Genomic DNA, 17,712 nt, shown 5'->3' with positions numbered 1-17,712 from the left:
GCAGCTGAAGTTCATCCAATTTGTTACTCAGCGAACACACGCTGGAGAGAAATATTCCCGGTAGCGATGGTGTGGAAATGCTAGGATAAATGTTTTAATAGTGGAAAAACTTTAAAGCTCTTTTGTTCATTAATTATGGACAGCCAGTGACTAGTTTAAGTAAGGTTTTGAGGTGCTGAAACCTCTGTGGGACAGTTTACCCTGGAGGATGGGTGGAGCATCTTTATGGCCTTCCACCGATACAATGGAGATGTTGCTTTTACAGGAAGGGGAGAAAATTAAGTTGAGTTCAAAGGATTGTAAGACTTGGGGGTTTGTTTGTAGTAGATTGGTTTAATTATTTTTGAGCTAATTGACTATTCCAAAAGGGACAGTTGACCATTTGGGGTAGATACCTCCTGGAGTAATACGACTTCCTGACCTAGAGAAAAATTCAGGAGAGACACCAGGTCCTGAGGCTGTGGTTTCAACTGTCAATGTATTGTGTTAGAAGAATGTGACAGACGTTTATATTGACACATTGTATTCTTTGAGGGAGTGAGCCAATGACAGAAGAGACAAGGGACAGCTACATTGATTGATTAGTGTATAGAGATGGCCATATGTTATAAGTTTTAGGGCTGTCCCCACTTAATCGACCAGTTGATTTTCTGGTCGATATGCTCTTGGTCGACTAAGATTTTTTTTAGTCGAGTTGCCATATGGCAGTGTGAGATCGGATTCCCGCTTATGTCGTCATTGCTGAATTAACTAAATGTTCAACATAAATTGTAGATTATATTATTTAAGACAAATAAACCAACTCAAAAAATATATAATTTAAAAGAAAAGGTGTTACTGTTTTCCCTTTCGTTAATCTGTGCTTTGTTTTGGTTTGGTCTTTTGCACACGGCACGAGCACAATTGGCTGCAGAACTACAAACTCTGCCATAGCCTACTTTGTCGGTGTTATTAGTCGAAATGGCAAAGAAATCTGTGGTATGGCGGCATTTCATTAAAGTACATTTACATTTACAAAGTACCGGGTGACTCAAAAAACGTTGAATGCAAACTCTGCCAACAACGGTTTATTTTTCATAGTTCGACGTCGAATGCGATGTTACCTACCACCTGAAAAACGTAAGTTGGTCTAGCCCTACTTGGCTCATGCTAACGCGCTGGATAAAAAAATGAATATGCCTATAATAAGAATCACACCCAAATCGAATGACATTAGCCGGGTTTCCCAGATTCGTTAAGAAGCTCTTAATAGGGTTTTTCCTACATAGAGAACATTTTGGCGCGCGCCAAAGCCGTTTTCCCAAGCGCCAATGACAAATCTCGAGTGCCAAAGGCAAAAAAACCTGTGTTCATCACGCGTGCAATGCATGTCAGCGAATATGTTCTCAATAGTATGTTTCAAGTAGGCTACAGCCGAACCCTCGTTCTGTTTTGATCAATAATAATCAAGTTGATAAGCGTGTGTTCTTGTCTGATCACTACGCAACTGTGAGGTGCGCGAATGGACAGAGCGGCCACTAAACTGTCGTTCCGCTGCGAGGGCCAGCCCGACGTGCACGAATAGTACACCTGTAGCCTACAAATGCTAATTACATTTCCACTCAAAATGCTGACAAAAGTTTGATTTACGATTTCAAACGCAGCCTCCATTGGTATTCTTAACCTGGAATGATAACATATAGTGCAGTGTTTCCTCTATGGCTACATTCCTGCCGTCACGGTATTAGAAATCAGGCTGTACAAAAGTTTAGTCCGTATATCAGCAGTGAGTGCATGTCGGAGAATAGCATGGACACACGCTTCACACCGCAGTTGAGATTGCGCATGTGCGTCCTTGAGAACGTATAACTTATGTTGTCAGTTCTTAAGTTCGTTATTGTATAAGTCTATAGTTCTTGCAAATTTTAATCAAGTTAACTGGTGATTTTCGTTGTTTTTATTCTTCCCCTGCTAGCTAAATTGCACATGTCTGTTGATTTGATAGCGACTGCTGCCCTTTCTCAGGTTTGTATTTTAGGTGCATTATTATGCTGAAGTAGTTTTAATTAATAAAAAGTGGGTATATTGTTAATATTTGCTACAGAATGCTTAGCCTATCAAGATCAAATGAAGCAGGCAGTGTACATGCTTCAGAGTGGCCTACCTTAATCGATAGGCTAGGCTACTGACCATTTACAATAAATTGTTACGTCAATTATTAATTGGCAGCATTTATGCCATTTAAAACATACTTTATAACTGTTGCTTTAGGGGAAATAGGACGAAAATATGTGTGTGTGTGTGTGTGTGGGGGGGGGGGGGGGTGCAAAACACTTGGGAATAAATACATTGATTAGAAAAAAGAAAGAAAAAGAATATATATATATATATATATTTTTTTAGGGAGCACCGAAGACCCATTTTGACCCAGGAAAAACCCTGCCTAAGAGCTTCTTAGGAACATCCTAAGAGCGGTCTAGAACACTCTTAGAACGTTCCTAAGAAGCTCTTAGCGTTAAGAGCTTCTTAACAAATCTGGGAAACCCGGCCATTATCTTCTCCGGCCAAGACAACAAAATCTTTCTCTGTTGCAACGTTCCCCACTCAGCTTCACGTAAGTTCGCATGCTGCAAGTTTTCAGGCAGTGATAAGCGTGCTCTGATGATTTTCATGTTAAACAAACAATATTTATAATTCATAGTACATTGTAAGAGATACTAAATACCAAAAGGACTTGTGATACGAGTCTTAATATTAATAGGCTATTAGCGGCTGAACCTGCAATGTCCAGCAGCCATTGAGTGAGATCGCGAACATTTTTGTACATATTTCTTTTCATTTTTTTTGCGTTTCAAAGTTCGATTAGTCGATTTTCAAACGTTTTAGTCGAGTCTTGGTCAACCAAAGAAAATCTTAGACAGGGACAGCCCTAATAAGTTTATAAAAGACTGAATTGTAAACGCCACCTCTCTGCCAAACGATCGTAGCACTGCGTCCTCTGGTATAGAAGGGTCACAGAGTAATCTGTTTCATGCTGTAATATTCGAATAAATAATTTGTATCAATCCGGTAAATCGTATCAATCTAGAAATACAGTGTCGTCGGAAAACTTCCTTTACAGTGTACAAACCGCTGCTCACAGCTCAACAAAAAGATTAACAATTAGCTTATTGTTCATACACTCTTTGTACAAAATACGGGCCTTTATTGGAGCCAAATCTAAGAAGTTGTCAAATACTAATTTATACCTCTCGATATTTCAGAAATGCTATTGTAAGCTATTTTATTGCGTGGCCTGCTATAATGGTAGGCAGGGTATAGAAAAGGGGGACTTTGATTTTGAAGGAAGAAGACGTGTGCAAAGACAGCGGAGACAGTGTGGCCAGCCGCATCGAGGGGTCACGGAGCCCTGTAGTCTGTCCATGTCTCTAATTACTATATGCAAAAGGCATTATGTGTATCCGCTTTTTAAAACATTAGCATTTTACCATTAAGAATGGTGAAAGAATGGAACCCCTGCGACATTTGCTGATAGAAACGCGAATCGTAGCCTTGAAAGGCAGGGAAAAAAATTGCTAAATGCGCACCTGGCAGCACTTTAACCGAAACATGAACAAAATAGCCTGGGTGATAAAACGAATATATCTATGGAAAGTTAAGAAAGCAAGGTCCTGGAATTGAGAGCGAAAATACATGTATTTCTTTTTTTTTCTAGGGTCAGATGACCCCTAGTGTTAAAGTGGAATCGCTGATTCCGTCTATATTTATGATTCGTCTTTTTTGTATGTGTGTGTGTGTGTCTGTGTGTTTGAGACTTGACACCTGCAGTTGTTCCCGCATTGCTCCTTGCTCTCTTCCAAACTTCTGATCAAATTCTTTGCGTTCCTGTTGACAAATAACATACATAAAATCAAGATTGGCATTCCCCACCCTTTAGAGAAAGCAGAGTATGGTTTCCGAAACCTTTCACCTTCACCCAATTTCCATGACCAAAAATCGGAATTTGCATGACCAGCTATCAATGTTGCTAACCAACAGCAGGCCTTCAAATTGACATTACTCTACACCAGGGTTCCCCAATTAGATTTCCAAAAGGGCCAAATTTGGTCAGGCATGCCAAGCCAAGGACCAACATGTCTTTTTTTTTTTTTTTTTTTTACTTTAATGCGCGAATGTTACTTTTATTCTGATTTTATAATTATTAGTAGTGGTGTTGGGAATCACACGAGAACAATTTAGGCTACAATTGAAACAAAATGTGTCGAAAACCGATTATTTAATTATAAAATGCCCTTGGAGCATATTCTGTGCAAACAGTCAGCAAACAAAAATTCCAGCAAACACAGACAGCTGTTCCATGTCAGTACCAATGCTTCAGTTTCTCAAATCGGTGAGTAGACTGGAAAAACACTCCTCAGCTAAAACACTTCTGGTTGCCATATTAGCCTACAGCGGAAGTTGCAGCGGAACAACTCAACAACATTTTAGTTCTTTTTTTTTCTCTTGGTTTAAAACTTCGGCAGCCATGTCTATTGCACATTGTTTGCAATGGTTTCTTAGCTCTTGCAACCTTCCAAGAAACGTGTAACCAGGCAGCTGTTGCGCTCTCGTGCCGATGTTGTTTTACACAACGAATTAAAACCGAGTGCTTGTATGATGTCAACATGCTTGCAATTTTTTGTTTGCGCTGGTCAGATTTTTCTGGATAGTTTGCATTAAAACTGGCAGCATGAATATAGTTATGGCTGTCAGTGTGGGCCAGACATTTGGCTGTTGCGGGCCGGATCTGGCCCCGGGGCCGCTAATTGGGGATGGCTTCTCTACACACAAGGATACATTTGTAAAAACAATTTATAATAATAAAACTAAAATCCATGACTTCTCCAATCCTATCAATCACAACAACAACAATTTTAAGACTTTTTCAGGTTTTCCTAAAAGGTTACTGTGGGAACCTTGTAAAGACTGAGAATGAAGAAACAGTTAGGAGTTACCTTCTGAAGTTGATCCGTCTGCTCCTGGAATTGCTTTGTCTGATTGGTAAAAGGAAGGAAAGAAATCATGACAATGTTGGTGACCCAAGCAAATATTTTGTGCAGCTCATGCCTTTTACATCTCACTGTAATGAGATGCAAGTACTGTAATTTTCTGGTTAGCCTGACAGCTTGGCATTACAGTTAATCTGTGAAACTAAGTATTGCAGATATTAAGACTGTTCCTATTAGGGATGGGCATAATTAATCGACGATCGATTATCGATCATTAAGAATTTAGTCGATGACATTATTGGTTCATCGATAAAACTAATGCGTGTTCTGTTGCGTAGTGTCAGTCTTGAAGGAATGCAATGGATTTCGCTATGTGGCAGCAATTAAACATTTTACCAAATGAAGCCAATGTTTGGAAAAAAAACGCCACAGGCCTACTCAGTTACCGGCGAGTTTCCATGTATTTCAAAAGTAAACATGAAGAGGTCACGGCGAAGTGTAGCGTGACACCATATTAACAAAAAATTACTTTGTTCACTGCCAACACTGCAAAGCTGAGTATAAATACAACTCCTCTACGACTCAAATGATGTACCACTTGAAGAACGTACATCCGACACTGGTTAGTGGCGGTGCATCCTGCTCTCGGTGCTAGCACGGAGGAGCTGCGATGTACAACGAGCAGAGAAAATTACCCAACGGATCTGCAAGTCCATTGAGATGGATAGGGTAAAAGTATTGGATAGTGTAAAAGTATTGTTGAGGGCGAAGGTTTTTATGAAGCTGGAAGGTTCACAAAAATGAGCGGCCACCTTATGAAGGTTTGTTAATTAGCCGGAAAAAAACGAGGGTCAGTTGTGTTTGAGCACAGGCTTCTAGCTGTCGGCTCCGCTTCTAGGAGTTACAGAAATAGTTGTTTTTCTAATCTTGTAATAGCTACAGATCTCAATGTGGAAACACGCTGTGTTTCTTCTATTTTCACTGCATTTTAATATTGCCTATAAATAGTTAATTTTAATATAAAAATGTTAATGATTAATCGAAAATCGATCGTTAATTCTCCCAACGATCAATTAAGACAATTTAGTCGAATGCCCATCCCTAGTTCTTATTGATAATCTCAAATTATGGCACCGGGCAAAACGCATGTCATGTTAACACTTTGCAAAATTGGAAGATATTTGCATTTTTCGTCACAATGCTCATCTTTGCCTCATAGTAAAATAAATTAAATATCTACATCCAGACGCATTCAGTCAGTCTTTTTTAGATAACCTATACAGAGGTTAATGCCCATTATATGATGGATACAACAAATGTATATCATTACTGCACAATTAAGTCAAATTATTGCAATCAGTAGTTACTTTTTAAAACAGTGAGTAAGGGGTGTGTAGAAAGTTTACACAGACCAATCTGATTACCATGTACAGAAAAATAAACCTAATTTGAACACGGTCCATTTTTTTTATATTCACTGCTAGTCAAAGAATTAATCCGCTGGAAGATTTCTTCCCTCAATGCCATAACATTCATCCCCCAAATGTTTTACAGGTAAACAATTCCATAGAATTTGTGTGTAGGCCACTATATATTACAGCAAAAAATGTAGTATATGCCTTTCAAAAGAAAATTCAATCAGCGCCTTCACTTGAATGCCTTGAGAAACACCTCCACACCATTTATCATTAACATTCTCTGTGCTCCCTTTACACGTTACACAACAGGCCCGACATTAAGGCTTGTCCGCTTGTCCGGGACCAGTGGATTTTTTTGTAGGGCAAGTGGAAGAGAAATGTACTTGCCCCACAGGACAAATTAAAACTCAAACAAAATAAAATGCCATGTTACTTCACGTTATGTGCCACTCATTACGTAGATTTTTTTTTACTGAATTCGGCATTAACAAAACACAAAAAGTGGCTTTGTCCCATGATCTTTCCAGACCGTGCAGCTAATTTAATGCTCAACACTTGAACAGGGGCTTATTACTTGAAAGATTAATTATTTACTGTGTCGTCTCAGTTACACTATCAGGGCTTGAAAATACTGTGACTTGCTAAAGTAGGCAAATGGCTAATAGAACATAACATTTCATAATAATTTCAGTAAATCAAAAAGCTGCAAGACCAAGTGAAATGTTATATACAGCTAGCAAACTAACGTTAGCTAATATCGCTAACCACTTTGGCTAACTCAACTTTGGTTGGCCCTCCTCAGTATTTGCAAGCTAGCTAAACTTATAGGCTGCTATATCTAAAATAATTTTAGTACCTAAAATGTTATTTTACCTGCATGGTAAAATGGTGCACCTGTCCCCGGATTATAATTATTTTGATTGATTGTTTTGTTTGTACTTTAGCAGATCGTTTATATTTTGTTTACATATCTCGCCTTTGTTGGTTTTCTTTAGGAAAAGAGAGTTCGATTATCTTTTGAGGGTCACTGGAGCCTATAAAGGTCACCGAAGAGGACGGTCTAGAGATCTTGCTTGTTCCCACTCCGACGCCACTCAGTTTCAGCGCTAGTGTGAGCAGCAGCTGATGGTGCCGGTTCGCCGGTGTGAGCCTTAGTTCCTTTGGTCGCCTTGTGACTAAACAGCCTTGGTCGGCTGTTTAGTTTTCGGTTTCTTTGTTTAGTTCAGTTGTGGGTTATTCCGTGTGTAGGGCGGTAGAGGTGCTGGCTGCGGCTTCTACAGCCCTGTACAGGGTTGGCCCGTTGTCGCACCTTCGTTATGTTCATTTCTGGCCGGCTCACTGGGTCCATCATTTCCTTTGTTACTTGCTTTTCTTATGGGGTCCGGGAGGGGTTTGGTACAGCGTTGAAGGAAAATAAGACGAACAAACTAATGTCCTAAAATAAATTAAAACAAGTTTGAAACGTCATCCGTCTGGCCTCCTGTGTCCTCTTTTTAAATATGTTTCACCCGCCTGGGTCATAACAACTGATTTTGCCACTAAATGTTGGTGTTAAAGGTCACATGACATGAAAACACTTTAGGAGGTCATTCAACATTAATATGAGTTCCCCCAGTGGCTAGAATTTTCGATATGTGTAAACCAAGCCTTTGCTGTTCTTCTCCGCCTTTGAGAAAATGAAGGCTCAATTGCTCTGTTTGAAAATCTCCTCCTTGTGACGTCGTAAGGAGCAAGGTTACCTCCTCTCTCTCTGCTTTGCCCGCCCGATCATCTGGCCCGCCCATGAGAAACTGAGCTACCACCGTGCAAGGGCGAGTGCGATATCGGTTTTTCGATGTATGCCTGCGCCAAACATTTCAGCCACTGTTTCCTCAACTTGAGGCAATACAAAGCTGACCTTGCTCTCCTTGGTCAAGCTACAAACCTTGGACAAGTAAGTTGACTAACACTATATCATTTAGTTGCTTCAATGTATATGGGTTACCTAGCTTGCTAGCCTTAGAATGTGGCTGTAACATTAGCTCTGCAGCTAACAGCTGAGTTACTGTTGCTAATGTAAAGGTAGATAGCATCAAGTATGTGTGGGAATACACATGCTGTATCGCAAGTAGGGAGTCAGATGGCTGACTGGTGAGGAAGTCGGGCTAGTAATCACAAGGTTGCTGGATCGATTCCCCGCCGTGCCAAATTACGTTGTGTTCTTGGGTAAGGCACTTCACCCTACTTGCCTCAGGGGGAATTAGGGCTGGGCGATAAATCGATAAAAATAACTATCGAAGTAATGACTTCCCTCTATAAAGATATCGTAACATTAATTTGTTTTCAATAATATCGATAATGTCGATAGAGAATAATTAGGAACAGCAGTCCATTTAATTTCTGTGATGCAGCAGGAAGTTGCGGAGAAATGGTAGCCTGCGCTCACTAAAATATACTGAGCACGTTGAGTGGAGTAGCTAATGTTAACCGCGGAAAATTAGTCTTATTGCCGAAAACAGTGGCAGCGATAGCCATGGCGAGGGAGCAACTTCCAATGAAGAAATTGTTGATAAAAAGGGTTAGTCTTGTTCAGTTATTTGGAAGTTGTTTGCCTTTTTGAAATCCGACAAAGAGCAGAGCAATGTTCGGTGCAAATTGGTGTAGTAAACAAACAGGTGGTTAAGTCTGGTAATACGACAAACTGTAAATGTGGACTTATTGTTGACCTCGACCTACGGTCTCGGTTAACAAACGTTTTAACAAATCTCTGCTTACAAAGGTGTTGGTAGATCTGTCGAAAGTCCATATTCGTTTTTTTATATAGTATAACCACACGTAGGAAAATCCCAAATCAAACACAACGAATCTGGTGCAGACGCCATGATGTCAACATCTCAAAGGCAACCGCTTGCTAGGTCCGTAAATCGTTTACGGACCTCTGGAGAGGTCTGCAAACGGTTTTGCGGATTTCTTATAACGTCTCTGGACATATAAGAACAGCGTTTTGGTCCAATTATAATACTAATATATATGAAACCTCTTTTACCACCTGAAGCAAAATCATTTGTTGGAACATGCAGAAAGTGTGAGTTTTCGCCAAGGTATTGATAAGTAGGCTATTGATAAAAAGCAAGGTTTTAAAAAGCTTAAGTTACTTGACCCCAGGTATGTGCTCCCTGGCTGCAAACATTTCCCTCACACTGCTCTGCCTAAACCTTATGCCGAGTGTAGGGAAAAAGTTGAGGAGGAGACTTATTTAGCTACTACAGATCTGTGGTATATTGTTTAATTATCGTTATCGAATGTAAATATAAATATCTATATCGATAATTTTTTACCCATATCGCCCAGCCCTTGGGGGAATGTCCCTGTACTTGCTGTAAGTTGCTCTGGATAAGAGTGTCTGCTAAATGACTGAATGTAAATGTAAGTGTTGTAAACTTCTTTGTTATTTGGATAACCGTTCTGCTGTTGGCGTTATGGCGCGCGCGATATCAGCCTTTCTCATTGAAATGACTTGAGTGTGCATGTCTGCAAACCAGTGTGATCAGATGAGAATGGCTAAATTCGAGGCATCTTACAACAACAGGGGCAACGAGCCATTGCGATACATCCAATGTAAACATCAGGGGCGGATTTACCCATTAGGCAAAGTAGGCAACCGCCTGGGGCCCCCAGCTGCCAGGGGCCCCCAGCTGCCAGGGGCCCCTTGAAAGACTCCATAAAAATACTATATGATCAATAATAACTATAACATAAATACAAGTAGTTGCCAAACTGAAACTACAGAAGGAAACATCAGTTCTCTCCCCACTGGTATCCAATGATGCGGCAGCTAGCACAAGTGCTGCTCAGTGAAGTTTGGCTAGCAATTTTGCATTGGTACTTACAATGATCGCTTCCGGCAAACTTGTTTTGAATTAGCCATTTCCCCCTAAATAAATATCAAGCCTATTTACGTTTTTGGGGGTATATTTTCAGTCAGCAGATGGTATTGTGCAAGTTCGACATTAGGGCCAAAACTGATTTAGATCATTGTTTGCACCAAGAAAGAAATGCAGGTGTTCAGATGAAGTTCAGATTGTAAAAACATATTTCTGTGTGACAAATGATTGGATACAAAATGGTAAATGTGAAGGAGTGTTAGTGAATATGCACAGGATGTTAATGCAAAAGCAAATGTATAGCGAGCCCATATGATGAGCTTGTAGAGTAAAATTAACTTAATCTTTTCTTTAACTTTCCTTATTTTTTCCAGCAACAAGCTGATTGAAGAAAGAAGGAACATTTGGTAAGATTAGTGGTTTGTACCAGTGTGATGATCCTGTGCTTTACTTCTTAACCTCATCTTACATTTCTCTTTCACCTCTGCCCCTCCTTCCCACACACCCTCCCTCCTTCACTCACCAGCTGGTCTAGCTTGGTATTGAGATGCGAGATTTCTAGGCTGCTGGAGTCCAGGGCGGCTGCTAGCTCATCGTTCCGACTCTGAAGTTCATCATGCATTGAAGATAAGGGGAAGAAAAAAGGAAAGGGCATTGTGGGAGTGACATAAAACATTTTTACATAGATAGTTGGACACAAGAGAAGGTTTAAAACTATAAATCCTTAATGTAAAAGCAAAAAACACAACATACTGTACTTAAAATTATGATACTGTACATGCTTCAACCAACTAAATAAAAACAAATAAAACCTTGAATAGTTGACAGGTATATTTTGGGAATAAACACTTTTTCAAGAATTAACATGATTTAACACTAGAAGCGCCAGTCATTTGACCTGTGAAGAAAAAATGTATTGTATCTTCGCAAATTCCAGAACCCTGCTTTCTTGACTTTTCCTTAATATGCGTTTCATCACCCAGTGTTTTTTTATTTATTTTTACGTTCAAAATCACACTGGGGAAAGCTAATATTTAGTTTCAATTAAGCCATTCTTTCCCCTGCATTTCAAGGCTACAATTCGCATTTCTATCAGATGTCGCAAGGGTTCCCAGTTATCGTAAAATGATAAATGTTTTGTAGAGTGGTTAAACGTAACTAACTAGAAAGTACATTTCCTGCAGAAAATGCGTAGAATTTTTTTTGGCCAGCTTTGATCCATCCCCTCTTCGCTGACCCCACTCAGCAACCGCAGGGATGCGAAGGGCCTGATAACCAATAGAGGAGGTGATACTCTCTTAAAATTATGGGAGAGTGAGAGTGAGGATACAGATTCAGAATGTTTGGTATATAGACTAAAAAGTCATTAAATTATGCACCTCATCACAAGTATTACATATAGACCAATTATTTGTTTGTAAACATTCGGGATGCACGCGCAATGTGGTTGCAGAAAACCGGGAAAGGACAGCATTTTAAATGGCACAAGGACCACACGGATAATACAAGTAGTTAGATTTAAAAAGACCAAAAGAGTCGAGGAGGACAGCCTCTAAGAGAGAAAGCGATTACCCATTGATCTGTCGCATCAGAATTTTTTGGGGGGTCACGAAAGTCTTGAAATTTGAGTGAGAATGTCGCCCGGTACAGACCGCATAGTCGAGCGGCAACCATGTCATGTCACAAAGTTCATAACTTTACAGTTTTACAGTCAATTAAAAAAAGTTGAGTTTTTTCAGATTTGTTTAAACTGGCAATCTGAGTGAGACCTTTGGTCCCCCGTTACACTGTTTTGACGTTAGCCTCAGTCAGACTCGTCGCTCACTGGCAGTGTGCACAATGTTGGATTTCACTCCATTCTACACCAGAAACGTCAGGGAGGACTGCCTAATGTAGATTGTAGATGGATTTCTTTAAACAAGCCCGTGTCATTCGTCATTTGCCTGAGAATGCGACCTCCATTAGCTAGGGCTGGGCGGTATGACGGTATATACCGTGCGACGGTAGAAATGTGTCTACCAGGAAAGATTTGGCTATACCGTTTCAACCGCGGTATACTTCATACTATATTTTTGTATTACACGTGTCAATTAAATGTCTGGTTGTTGTATTGTATATAACAGTGCGTTCACACTGCAGCGACGCGATGCGAGCGACAACATGTTTTCCATTCATTTTCTATGGAGCCAGGCGAATCGCTTGAGTGGTGCATTGTGGGTAGCGACGCGACGCGACAGAGTTGAGATTTTCGCAACTTTATGCAAATGAGGAGCGATTTTCGCTAGCGATGGCCAATTGGAGTGTTTTCTTGTTTCTCGTAACGTAACAACCATGGCAAACATTTCTAGCTTTCTAGGTTTCAAGGTGGAGGAGAAACTAATCGTTTGTGTGGCTGCTTACCCAGTCCTGTAAGATACATAGCTGTATTTGACAGAGATATTAATTAAAAAAAAACAATGCATGGCGCAAGGTTTGCCGAAGTTGTGGGTGCTTGTACTTTCAAATTCAGTTTAGTCACATTACGTAACTTCGTTCTGTGGTAACTAGCTAGCTAGCCCTCCTGGAACTCCCTATAGAGGGTTTTCACGGACGTCACATTCTGGACAGTAACCCGGATGCGCGGCCATCTTGGAGGCACTCTCTGTAAACAACTCAATGGAGTACAACGAAAATAACGTTAATTCTACACTCTTTGGTACAACTGTAGCCATGTCTAAACGACCGAAAAGGTCACCAAAACGTGTCCAAGATAATAACATGTAGGCTTATCTTATATGATACACATATTCAGTGATATTGAAAAAAGTTGAATAGATATCAAAAAGCTGCATAAATAAAATAGTTTAGGGTTTTGTCTTTTTAAGTTTAAATGGTGGCTGTAGCTGAAAGATTGAGGAAGAAGACGGATTTGAAAGTTAATAGAATTTGAAAAAAACTCATTGGAAAACCATGTAAAAAATGTTATGAATATTGATTTATATTAATTCAAGCATAAGAGTAGAAAGCTGAAAAGTCATAGCTGGAAACCTCTGAAACTGCTGAATTTTCTGATAGCTGAACGGTTTTAATACGGTTTTAATACCGGTTTTAATACGAACCATTGTTATTTCTGAAGTGCGTTTCCCGAACATGCTTGTAAGCCAACAACAAAGGCTCCGCTGGGTGCACATTCTCCAGACCATTGATTATCCCATACTGTTCATCCAAAGCAGTGGCCTTATATGCTTGATGCAGACTGCACTCATGACGACTGAAGTAGACTCCCGAGGTAGATAGAAGGGTCTGATTTTTAGAGTTAATAGCTCAAGGACAGGAGAGCAGTGAAATGCTAGTACCACTACATCTGTGGCCCATAGAAAGTTAACCATAACACAGACCCCTCCGCTTGCCTGAATCACCTGACCTGTTGGTATATGTTGAATCCCGATGGGGTAACCGCCGTTTCGGAGATCTCCGGGACGAGCCATGTCTCGACAAACGCCAGTACACAGCAGTTCCTGATGACCCGTTGGAATTTGACGTGTGCATTTAGTCCATCCATTTTGTTATTGATGGACTGCACATTAGCAACCCTCTACAATGCGAGTTAATCACTCGCATATGCGACCAAATTTCACACTGGGTGAAATAATCTTTAATTAGCCAATGGATAGTAAATTGTTCAATTTCACTCGCCTGTGACTGAGTTAGAGGCAAATAATACATTTAGCGCAGATTTCAATGACGCACCATCCAACAACGAAAATTAAGTCGCTAGATTTGATGCTCGTTGCCAGATTTTTGTTGCTAGGGAAGGTAAAATGCTACACTGCCTCTGTGGCTTTGTCTTAAAAAAAGATTGACTTGATTTTACGGCACGATTTTTTGTCACGCACAAAGAGATTAATGCAAACAAGCTAGCCAACAATTCCAGTCTAAGCAGAAAACACTTGACTTTTTTTGTTTGTTATTAATAAAATTTTAGATTAAGCCTTCTGTTCCTTGTTTAGTTTATTCTTGCTCTGCTAATCAGCTCTGCCAACTAGGGGTGGGCGATACTGCAAAATTTGGTATCGATCCGATACCAAGTAAATACAGGGCCAGTATTGCCGATACCGATACTTTTTACTTTGAAAAGCAGTTGATCTACTTTTGTGTAGGGGAAAGCAATGCCTCACAATACCTCATAATAAGTCAATGCATCATCAAAATGCAAATTTGAAAAGTATTATGTAATTAATATTTATTAATACTTAATTAACACTTATTATGTTTTATGTTTATTGTATACACCTCCCCACCAAAGTAAATTCCTTGTTTCTGTACACTTGGCGTTTAAACATATTTCTGATTCTTCTGATTTGCATGTTCATGATCATTGAATGCTTTAATGCAGGGGTGTCGAACTCCGGTCTTCGAGGGCCGCTGTCCAGCATGTTTTAGATGTTTCCCTTATCCAGTTCACCTGATTCGAATGAATGGTCGTTATAACAACCCATTTAAATGAATCAGGTGTGTGGGAACAGGGAAACATCTCAAACATGCAGGACAGCGGCCCTCGAGGACCGGAGTTCGACACCCCTGCTTTAATGAGTTTTTTTTTTTTTTTTAATGAATTATTTGAGAAGCTTAACTTCTCTTTCTCTCTGCCATTACGCAGCAATCAGTGTGCTGCTGACTGAGTCATCTACTGCATGTGCACGCCGGTAACAACTCACAGCATAGCAAGGGGCAAAGTGAGCTTGAACGAAGTAAGAGGAGCGGTGTTTGCATGGGCGTCAGCAGCATTTTGAGAGTGGGGGGGACACATTTTGCTTGGGGGGTCTGGGGATTTCTCCTCCAGAACCTTTTTAAAGATATACATGCAATTTCCTGCATTTACCACAACTATTTACCATAGTTGTTATACATATACTTAGGGGCTGGACAGAAAAATATTTTGAAAACTAAACTTCCCAATAAGCAATCGGACATCTTCAACTACCTGTCACCTTTCAGCACTCACCTCAGCAACAGAGCTGTCTCCACTGCATGCTGACCCTGCCTCTGACTCACTCTCAATCTCAACCACCTAGGCTATATCAGGAGACATGGAGATGCATTGAGCATTCTTTCATATTGATAATTAAAATAAGCTTGATGTAGATTGTTCATATGAAGATTTCTGAGATGTAAATCATGTTATCAGCATATCAAATTCACAACTAGAATAGGTTTAGTAGCCTAATAATTATGTAGGCTACATAAAAAATTTGCATCTCCCTAAAGCATGACTGGACAGTTCAGAAATGGTCAAATGTGTGTTCAAACCTGTAGTCTTTTCCACAGATCACATCCTAAGGATGTAAGCTTTCAGAAAACACATGGTTTAGGTGGTTGGGTTAGGGTTAGCCTAACCCTAACCCTAACAGTTTCCCTAAAAGGCACAGCCGAAAAAAGTATCAGCCATAGACTCCATTTACCAATACCGAATTATTATTATTATTTTATTTATTATGCATGGGCAGCATACTAATATGTAGAGAAGGACGTGTCTCTTGTCTCATTAGATAACATCCTGAGGGTATAAACTTTCAGAGAATATATGGTTTTAATGGTTCAATCAGTTTTGCCTTCATGTTAGACAAACATGTAGCAATGAAATTCTGCAATTTGCCAAAATTACAAGTTGAGCAACCTTGTTTATTTTGGAAGACAATTCTAAAATAAAGGTTTTTTTTTTTCTTCTTTTTTTCAGTCGTTAGAAAAACTAGCATGTTAGCTAAGGTTATAGTCAGAGAATGCCACATAAGGGTGCTTCGGCCACTGAAGGGAAAACTTGGGCAACTCTGACTTACTTTCCTCTTCCTCGATGTTTGAAGTGCTACTTGCAAGCGCGATGCGTCGATCAAAGAGTATGGGAGTTGAATCTGCATGCGTGATGCTGCTTGTCTAGAAAACGCTGAGTGGAATTCTATTGCTATGGGTATTCTCCCTACTGATAAAGTGGAACGGATTTGGTTGTGAAGCAATGGAAAGATCGATGGACTAGTAGACCAGTAATTAGACCCACTAATATTTTGATCGCAAATGTGGGGGGGTCCAAACAACTTCTTTTTTTGAAGTGGGGGGGACGTGACCCCCGCCAAGCCCAGTTACAATGCGGCGACGCCCATGGGTGTTTGCACAATCACTATGATGTAAAGGGAGTTGTGTAGCCTACTGAATGTAGAGGAGAAAAAGTGTGGATAAAAAAAATTGGAGTGGCAGTGTTTTTTTATTGGGGTGGCAGCTGCCACCCATTGCCACCCCTTAGATCTGCCACTGGCACTTCACCAACTCCAATCATTCTCCTCGGACCATCTAACTACATAAACATTTACACAATTTCTCCAGAATGAAACACTTTGTTATGTACGCTATGGCAGCTTTGTCCCAAGATCTCTGAAGACCTTGCAGCTAATTTAATGCTCAACACTTGAACACAGGGGTTTATTACTTGAAAGAGGAACTAGAGATGGTACGATTTCTGGGGGAAATTGTAGGGCGTAACCGTCGGTTGCGTCCCTTTGAAAGTAGCTATTCTAACAACGTTGTCAACAGCAGTATTTTTCAGATGGAATCGCGATTCAAACAGTACCATCTGCTAACTGAAAATATGCCCCCCTACACGTAAATAAGCTTGATATTCATCTAGGGGGAAATGGCTAATTCAAAAGAAGTTTGCTGAAAGCGATCATTGTCAGTAAAAAAAAGCTGATCATTTGGTCTCAGTCTAGAGCCCTGCATGGAGAAGCTGCATGAAGAAGCTACGAGCCAGCTAGCCTAGCTGATGATGTTAGCCAAACTTCATTGAATGTGCCGGAAAATAAAAAAACGTTTGTTTTGACTTAACCTAGTTTAGCCTGTGGCATTGAAGACAGCGACGCACCACACAAGCTTGAATTTAAATACATTAGTTAATGTGACAAACTCAGGTTCTACATTATTCACGTAAATGATCCAATTGACCAAGAAAACTGCGATTGTCGCCGAAAAGCAACAAGTTTGTAGGTCTGATAAGAGCATGCAGTTATACAAGTTACAAAATAAACAACATGAGCCCAAAAAATTTCAAGACTGCACACTGTAGAAGAACAATCAACTGTAAAACATTTCACAGCGAGTACAAAAGTTCAAGAGTTAACTTTGTTATAACTGACCTATAAGAGCAACCAGTCTCTCAATAAGAGTCATTGTGATCCTGGAGGAAACTAACATCAGGTCCAATCAAGCATTCCTAAGTGCCGTTGTACTCCCGGAACAAGTGCGTCTTGAGCCTTTTCTTGAAGGTGGGGAGACAGTCGGTGTCCCTGATGGAGGTGGGGAGCTGGTTCCACCATTGGGGGGCCAGGCAGGAGAAGAGCTGGTGTTGGGCCTGGGCGGTCTTGAGCGGTGGGACCACCAGGCGGTTGTCTGAAGAAGACCGTAGGTGACGGGTAGGGGTGTAAGGTTGCAGGAGAGACT

General features: G+C 40.3%; 1 protein-coding gene across 4 annotated transcripts in view; it reads right to left on the bottom strand.

The window, feature by feature from the left end:
* golga2 (golgin A2) overlaps positions 1–17,712 on the bottom strand; it is a 96,019-nt gene that overhangs the window by 66,402 nt on the left and 11,905 nt on the right. For 3 of the 4 annotated variants that reach the window (XM_047044678.1, XM_047044677.1, XM_047044676.1), the window contains exons 7-9: positions 10,772–10,852; positions 4,974–5,012; positions 3,802–3,864 (exon numbers count right to left, since the gene is read on the bottom strand). In XM_047044678.1, coding sequence (XP_046900634.1) covers positions 3,802–3,864; positions 4,974–5,012; positions 10,772–10,852 — 183 coding nt within the window. The remainder of the gene's footprint in view (positions 1–3,801; positions 3,865–4,973; positions 5,013–10,771; positions 10,853–17,712) is intronic. The other variant, XM_047044679.1, reaches the window with a different exon arrangement.

The sequence above is a fragment of the Hypomesus transpacificus genome, chromosome 22, assembly GCF_021917145.1.
Source record: "Hypomesus transpacificus isolate Combined female chromosome 22, fHypTra1, whole genome shotgun sequence".
In the NCBI taxonomy this organism is placed as follows: Eukaryota; Metazoa; Chordata; class Actinopteri; order Osmeriformes; family Osmeridae; genus Hypomesus; species Hypomesus transpacificus.
This window is presented reverse-complemented; position numbering and strand designations above follow the sequence as displayed.